Source organism: Pecten maximus, chromosome 5 (genome assembly GCF_902652985.1).
Source record: "Pecten maximus chromosome 5, xPecMax1.1, whole genome shotgun sequence".
Taxonomy (NCBI): Eukaryota; Metazoa; Mollusca; class Bivalvia; order Pectinida; family Pectinidae; genus Pecten; species Pecten maximus.
Window position 1 is genome coordinate 48,861,873 of NC_047019.1, and position 8,595 is coordinate 48,870,467.

General features: G+C 36.6%; 1 protein-coding gene across 1 annotated transcript; it reads left to right on the top strand.

Moving 5' to 3' along the window:
• The first annotated feature begins 226 nt into the window (after positions 1-226).
• Positions 227-7,851, top strand: LOC117328249. Its single transcript, XM_033885713.1, has 7 exons — positions 227-1,236; positions 2,142-2,312; positions 3,058-3,142; positions 3,479-3,578; positions 4,661-4,784; positions 5,029-5,158; positions 5,811-7,851. Exons 1-7 carry the CDS (start codon positions 1,150-1,152, stop codon positions 6,482-6,484), a joined length of 1,371 nt encoding a protein of 456 aa, XP_033741604.1. The 5' UTR covers positions 227-1,149; the 3' UTR covers positions 6,485-7,851.
• Positions 7,852-8,595: the final 744 nt, after the last annotated feature.

The window sequence follows — 8,595 nt, forward strand, 5'->3', positions numbered from 1 at the left end:
ACTGCTCACAGGAAATGAATATCTGCCAATAGATGCAAACACAAAACAGTTTTAAAAGTGTGCAAACATATTTAAAATCCAACCAAAGGTTTGGTAATATCACATGATATACATCTTTGTTAATTATGTTAAAAATGGTGTTAATTTGATTACATTATGCTATTTCTCAATTTATATACATGTGCCTGATTAACCTTCATGCTTTTGAAGCAGATAAAATATGTTTAGATAAATAAAAAAGAGATAGGTAGGAATATAAAACATCCATATAATTTTCGCCTTGGAGCCGTCCGAAGTAATATAAGCAGAAAGCTAATTTTGAACATGTTTATTGTTTTTTAATGGTGTGTTACACTAATACCAGGTAGCTAGCCAACACACCACCACGAACTTGGCGAGAACCGGCTAGAACCGGCTGGCACTGACATGTCATTTTGCATGCCTAAGTTAGCCTAAGATAGTGGTGATTTCGACATAAATAAAACGCTTTAATTCAGTGTACAGCCCTCTACAAATTATGGCGAACCGTATAATAAAATGATTTTATTGAAACGTCGTATCAGTTATCGTGGTTGGTATGAAGTTCAATACTGTCAACAACACAAGTGATCATCGTTATATGATTTCTGCAAAGAATTATTATTAACATCTAGTCTACCTACTTTTACCAGACCGACATCTTGAACAATAGGCCTGTCCACGTGAGCTGGAACATAATCCGTATTTAACGTTACCCAGTACAGGTGGCATGTGTTCACAACACAATCAAAAACAAAATAATTTAAGTATACATTTATAAATGCATTATTAAATAAAAGAATGATAGCGGTAACAGACATTTCGTTTGCAAACATACGAGTCGAGTGAGAAATGTCGGGTCGTCCATTTTGAAGCATGTCCACAACACGATAATATGGAGTCAAAATACGCATACTTTTAAATATTTGTCTGAAATTTTAACAACGCCACTTTTATTTTCGTTGTTTTCTTTCAACGGTGACATTGTTTTCAAAACAATTTTTACAAATATGTCCAATTTCGTGGGAAAATCTACTTTGGGTTCAACGCTATTTTTAGAATGCTGATGCATTGTGGGATACGAGTATATATAAAGCCCTCGCTGTAAAATTGTACAAGCCCAAAGCCACGATGAAGGTTGTCGACGATTACGAAACAACTTTTACCATTAACGCCGCAATCACACAGTTGGATAAGGATATATCGACAAAGTTAAAGGTATTTATTTTCATATGTTTTTTGTCATGTAATGTGACTTTTGTTTCCTTGATTTTGTCGATTTTTTTATATTTCGCCTGTCGGCTTTTGTCATCTTCATTTGTTCGGCTCTCCACACGAAAGTTCTATGTTTTGACTGATCATTCATCATCAAAGCACCTCTTTCTGTTGTTTTATCATCCCTCTAACATCATAGTGTAGTAAAAGATCCCAATAATTAAGTAGATCGAGAATTTTCACAAACGGTAATCGTTACTTGAGGAACGGTTACATTGGGATGCGTTCCTGTCGACGGCTCAACTGGCAAGAAATCAAAACTAGTGCGCAAAGGCTTATATACCTATGAATGACGTCATCTGGCGTGCAATTGGTCAGCCAATGAAATGCCGGACCGCTTCCGATCTGCCAATCAAATAAGTTCATGATCATAAAGTCCGTTTCATATAATTCCGATGCTTGGTATACTGTTGTATAGTCTATTTCAGGATTTTGTAATTTGTTGTATAGAGCAAGGGAAATAACCACGACAAGAAACATTTTTAATTAACAATATTTGTAAGACCATTTGCACTTATATGCAGAATATTCTCATGTACACATTTAATAAATTATTTGGAGAACTTTAAAAGATAAAAGTGTAATATAGACTATAGGCCTATATAGACTATGTATATACATGTATTTATAAATGGAAGTCAAAAACATCCACCTTTTTTTTAGCATAATTTAACATTCGTATAAAGACATTTCAATTTTTTTTTGTAATCAGATTAAAAAAAAGTCTTCTTTATAGGAATGTTTTAATTTATGAATGAATTGATATGATTGTCAAAAATTCTGTATTTGTGGTGTTTTGATTATCATAATACCTGACAAAACCTATTTTTTTGTTTTGTTTGTCAAAGGTGAATGGCAACTATGATAAGAACACAAGACGCATTTCAGATGGCAACTGCTCATCAACTGGGACATCCCCAAAACAGGGTCGCAAATGTGGACGTCCTGCCAACCCTGTTCCTCGACACAAGAGAGATTCCCACATCAAGGCAGAATATAAACGCAGAGACAAAATACAGGTTTGCGTCGTGCCAATTCGGCCGATAATTGTTATGAAATTTTCGTTTCATTTTTTTAATACAGTTTTGTGTTGGGTGTTAAAAGTGTTTTTGTATTGATGGTTAAGAGTGGTTGTCATTTACAAACAGACTAGCTCATTTTCCAGCCATTGGGCAATGCAAACAGGAATTTGACCCGGATTGATAAATGATATGGTCAGTAGTCCATGCGCCTGTTATCCTATGTCAGAAATTACATGTAGGTGCAAACGATGGTCAGACAGGTAAGGTGGATCACAGGTGGGTCAAAAAGATGGCTATTGTAATGAGAGGTCACATATTTTTAAATGAATAATTTATGAACAGATAAAGTCTTGTTTATTTCCATGTATTTACTAAAACACACCAACCTGTTGAAAACTTCCCCTGAGAAATATTTCACCAGAGTTCACAGTGATTCTTAATCCACAGAGACCATTTGTTGACTAAAATGTCGTGATATTATAGAGAAACACTTCAGAATATTAGTGTATATTACCATATTGATTGGTAGCTGTAAAATCAGCTAGTTTTTACTAAATTACCTTCAGAACTGGTAAATGATCCTGTATATTGTGGTGTTGAAATCACTGGGTTGTTTTTAAACAGGAATGTGTAGTCTTGTCGAATGATTCACTGATCATACCAACCATGTTGATCTTCCAGAATAAAAGTTTGATTTTGGTTTACCATTGTTGTTCATCTGGATAGTTAATCTTATTTACAGAAAGGCTTTGATACGCTGAGAGAGTTGGTTCCGGCTCTGGAAGACTGTTCCCCGAAGGAAAGCAAGTCGGCTATGCTGTGTAAAAGTAGGTAGCCTTTAAACTTTGGTGTTTTTTTTAATGTTAAGTTTTCCTGTTTAAACTCCCTAGAGTAGGGTCTGTTAGGGAATCAACAATACAATCATTGCAATCCTCTTTCCATACCTCACGCCTGCATGACAACTCCTGAGCCAGTGTTAAAGGAAGTGGGGGGAGGGGGGATGTTCTCCCATCTGTTTTTGCCAAGTAGATGGTGTTAGTGCTGTGTTGACCTGTGGAAAGAGAACTGTATGTGTTGTTTAACAGATCTAGATTAGGTCGACGCCCCCCTGTTTGTGTGGGGGGTGCCCTCACCCAAATTTCTGACACATCTCCATATTGTAGCTGCCGTGCATTGCTGCCAGGGTAAGGCCGAGTCTAAGGCTCGACAAGACGAGATCAGTGTCCTTCGGCAAGAAATACAAGCCTTGGGGTCTGACATTCAGTAAGTCCTGAAACTTTATCAATAATGTGTAAAGTTTGTCGTTAAACCACAAGTCGTCTAGTGTAATTTTGTAATTTTATAATGATTTTTGATAGCACAACTTCACTGTTCATTAATATTTTAACATTTTCTTGTCACTTTCAGGTAAACTCCTATCAAAGTGTTGGATTTGATTGGATCAACTTAATATTGATTTTAATTTAAATCATTTCAGGTACCCATTTTGTAATACAGTATTCTGCATTTTATTCATGAAATGCATGATAATTACGTATCTACAATATTGGTTTATTATAAAACCCAATATTGATATGAGAAATGCTACATTGAAGAACTGTATTATGTTGTCTCAAACTGTGGAAGGTTTCTATTGTCATGTTGTAGTTGTTGGCTGTCTGTGTAATTTTTCTGTTCCAGATTCATCGGGAAACAAGTGGTAATTTATATGTATAATTTTAACATGTGTTAACTTTATTTGTTTCTCTTTAATAGGTATATTGTATATAATGATGTGTAATTCAGATGTATTTCATGTTTGGATTTGCTCTTTTTCAGAATCAAAGATATATCCTTTCAAATGTTATTATTTAATGGGAATATTGGTAAATGCTGCATGCTTTTATGTACATATATACTGGTGTTGCTTTGAAGCTTTGTACTTTTGAGGAAATCTGCCACAGTTTGTCGATCACTCCACATATCCAACACTTTGATAACCTTCCATTATAGTGATTCCTCATTAGCCAAGTTGTTTGTCATACATTATAAATGCATGTATGAAATTCAAAGTATGTACACTACAAAGTGATTTTTGATTTAGAAAAAAAAGAAATAATGAAAAATGGAAAAAAATTATTTGTAAACAACTTGAACTAAAATGAGGAATCACTTTCTTTGCTAGAGAATATTCTGTACAAATTGCTCAAAAATTGTTGCCATCAGGGGTAAGAAGTTTAAATTGATTAAAAGATTTGAGGCTAGATTAAATGTTATCAGGGTACACAGTACAGAATATTGGTATATAGCTCAAGACTGATATATCAATGTGCACATGTAAAACATGTAATGTAATTGTTTTGTAGTGAGCTGCAGAATCGTCTGCCCGCAGCCGGAATAGAGAGTCTGGACAAGCCTCAATATGACTTGGACAAGCTGTATGCAGACTATGTGCGGGATCGTACCTCGAATAATTGGAAATTTTGGATTGTATCCTTGTTTCAATTGAAAAAGTTCAAACTATGTTAAATTTCCTGATTTCAAGGGCCTAAGCCCATTCCCAAAAAGGTTTAAAAAAATCGCTGGTTATATATGATGCTTCCTAAAAGTAAAAATAAACTTGGATAACCTTTGAAAGCTATTTGTATTTAACAGGTCTGGTTTTATTGTCAATGTTAATTTTGATTGTTTGTCAAATTTCTGTACCAAAATTGCTTTCCTTAAGTTGACTAAGTTCAGCTTTCTGATGGACCCTATCTATAAGGCATATAAAAATATGACTGCCTCGGCTACCAGGGATACCCTGGTCAAATCAGTGATGCAATGGGCGGCTGATCATCTGTCCCTCACCAGCCTTCGCCCAGGTCAGTACAACAAACTTCTGATCCCCTCCTGATAAGAAGGCAAGGGTTATAGGGATGGGGGCTCATAAAAATGATTGACATATATGGCATATGGAACTAAGCGTCTTGAGTTTATTGACTATATAAATAATTCAGTTGTTCCGAAACATCATAGACTTACAACCATTATCTCTTTTACTAGTTTAAATTTCATTCCCATGAGGTAAAAATGAGGTCACTGTTACTATGAATAGTAATGATGTCCTCACTCTACCAACTTCATTAGTTATATTGGAGGATTGTCTGTACACTTCAAATACTTACTCATGACTATTGTCCCTTGAATGAATTTACATTTCAATTTTTTTGATTTTGATTTTTGGATATATGTATTTAAACTCTTATATTATTTATCTATTGTTGATATTTAGTTATTTAGTAGTTTTTCCTGAGCATAATAGTGATTTCACAATTCTTACTATCTTCTCAAATCTGTTGCATATTGGTAAATGTTGAAAAGCGATGGCATTTGTATCACTTGAGATGCCTTGTTCGGTTTTAAATGGACATGCTTGAGCTTTAGCCTTTGTGCCTTTATGTCACACAGATACATCATATAATTTTGTATAGCTATAAACTTAACACATCAAACTGATTCACTCATCTTTTGCAGGAATGCTTGATTCACTGACAAGTTTGTGTAAAAAGACGAACATCATGACCAAGCCTGAGTGTCTAAGAGAGGAAGCATTGTCCAGTTCACAGGGATTCCCCTTTTCTGCCCCAGCCAGCCCAACAGCACCACAGATACCACCAGTGTCTGGCCCTAGTCCGTCTGTATCCCCAGGTCCTTCTGTGGTACACCACACACCCATCCTGTCTATCTCCGAGACCAGCACTCATGACAGTATGGATATGTGGACCCCCATCATGCATCATTCTGATGAGCAGGTTGACCCCTCTGCCAGCATTATTGATACCATCATGGCTGAAAGTGAGATTCCTACATCTAGTCAACTTTCTATAGACCACATGTTGTCGGACAGTCTTCTGGACAGTCTAGCCAAGCAGGTTGATATTTCCGACAATTTACCGGACCTTGGTCACATTCTACCCACCACATCTTTAGACTCTCTAACACCATCACACACCTTTGGTGGAGTTTTGTCAACACAATCAATGAACAGTTCTGTGATATCAGACCATCATTTCACACAGGCTGTGAACTTTGTACAAATGTCTGAGCCTTTGTCTAGTAGTAGTTATAGTGTAATAGACTCATGTAGGTTGGTGTTTACCTCTCCAAGTTGTGTCTCCAACATACACACTGCAGGCAAACAGTTATAACTACCAGCCAGGTGTTGTGGTAACACTGACAGCGAAAGAGATGTACAAAAAACATGTGAGAGGCGTGCAAGGGACATTGATACACATGAGTGAAGTTTGAAAGAAATACAAATTGTATATAAGTCGAGATTTCAAGGAGAAAAATGTATGTGTGTAGTTTGAGAGAAATATACAAGTTGAGTTTTCCAGGAGAAAATACTAGAGAAAAGGATGTTGTGATATAAAGTTGTGAGTAAGGTGAAAATGTTAACTGTGATTTGTAAAAAGCATTGTTGTTATAGTACAATGATAGAACAGCTAACCCTTGAATGTGATATAAGATGATGGTAGCTAGCGTCCTGGAAATCCTGTTTTAGTGGCAGTGTTAGATGTTCACAGGTCAATAGTATTTTATCTGTTATAACATGACTGGAACACAAACATCAATTAATGGAATACGGTCAAGAAAGAATGAACTGAATGTCATGAAAATTTACATGAGGGATCTTTGTACCACCACTTGCTTTGTTGCACAAAATTACTTTGCCATTCTGTGCTAATTTTCTCTATATCTAAGCCTTTTAGAGAAAACACACAATTTTTCAACAACAAAAAAGTGATTATTAAGGTATCCTCCACTACTCGGGGTAAAATATTATATTTATACCACATCAACACTCAGTAGAAGATGAATACTACAGACAGGAGTTGATGATTGACCGGCCATACTACCACAGACAGGAATTGATGATTGACCGGCCATACTACCACAGACAGGAATTGATGATTGACCGGCCATACTACCACAGACAGGAATTGATGATTGACCGGCCATACTACCACAGACAGGAATTGATGATTGACCGGCCATACTACCACAGACAGGAATTGATGATTGACCGGCCATACTCCTACAGACAGGAATTGATGATTGACCGGCCATACTACTACAGACAGGAATTGATGATTGACCGGCCATACTACCACAGACAGGAATTGATGATTGACCGGCCATACTACCACAGATAAGAATTGATGATTGACCGGCCATACTACTACAGACATGAATTGATGATTGACTGGCCATACTACTACAGACAGGAATTGATGATTGACCGGCCATACTTCTTGGGAAAGACTTTTCAGTATTTATATTGATTTGTTGTCGAATTTTACAGAAAGTATTATCAATTGTTATTTGAAACAATGCATTGTGTATGTGAACACCCCAGCTCCATTAAACTAGTTGAGATACATGACTGCATTACTATGAATACCAAATGTGTACCAAATTCTACATTTAGTCTTGTTTTGAAGTTGTATGAAACATATTTTGTTGTACTATATGTTATTATATATATTTGTCAAAATACATCAATCTTCCTAATGTTTTGTTTCCTGTTTTCATTTTGGAAAAAAAATCCTACCTATTTAGTCCTGTAACAATAAAACAGGGAAAATCATTGAAATCTGCCAGGTTGTCCTGGAATGGCAGCATGATGCAGTGAAAGATGGACAATGTAAAGTGTCAGGTGACCTGTGGTAAAGCCTATCAGTATATAACAAAAAACCTTTGTATCAAGGCTACTAATAGTTAAAAAAAAACCTCTTATGAAGGCCACCTGTTTTGTTTCACACCATTTGTGGTATTTCTAACAAAGTTTGCCTTAAGTGGTGGAAAAACCTGAAAAATGTGTTGTAGGGAACTTGACATTGTAATGTGGTCGAGAACTAGACATTGTGCCGTGGTGTGGTACAGAACGAGACAATGTGGGCCTTCCTGTTGGTTAGGGGACTGTAGAACCAATTTTTTGGTGGGTGTGGAGGGGATAGACAACGTGGGTGGTATGGACTTGTAGACAATGTGGTGTGGTATGGGGGACTAGACAATGTGGTGTGGTATGGGGACTATAGACAATGTGGTGTGGTATGGGGGACTAGACAATGTGGTGTGGTAGGGGGAGGACTAGACAATGTGGTGTGGTAGGGGACTGTAGACAATGTGGTGTGGTAGGGGACTAGACAACGTGGTGTGGTATGGGACTATAGACAATGTGGTGTGGTAGGGGACTAGACAATGTGGTGTGGTATGGGACTATAGACAATGTGGTGTGGTATGGGACTATAGACAA

Excerpts from the sequence above, each read along its gene's own strand:
- LOC117328249 (XM_033885713.1), top strand. The coding sequence starts at position 1,150 with ATGAAGGTTGTCGACGATTACGAAACAACTTTTACCATTAACGCCGCA. Across the intron at positions 3,579-4,660 it reads GCCTTGGGGTCTGACATTCA|TGAGCTGCAGAATCGTCTGC; the intron begins GTAAGTCCTGAA and ends ATTGTTTTGTAG. Across the intron at positions 4,785-5,028 it reads ATAATTGGAAATTTTGGATT|TTCAGCTTTCTGATGGACCC; the intron begins GTATCCTTGTTT and ends AAGTTGACTAAG.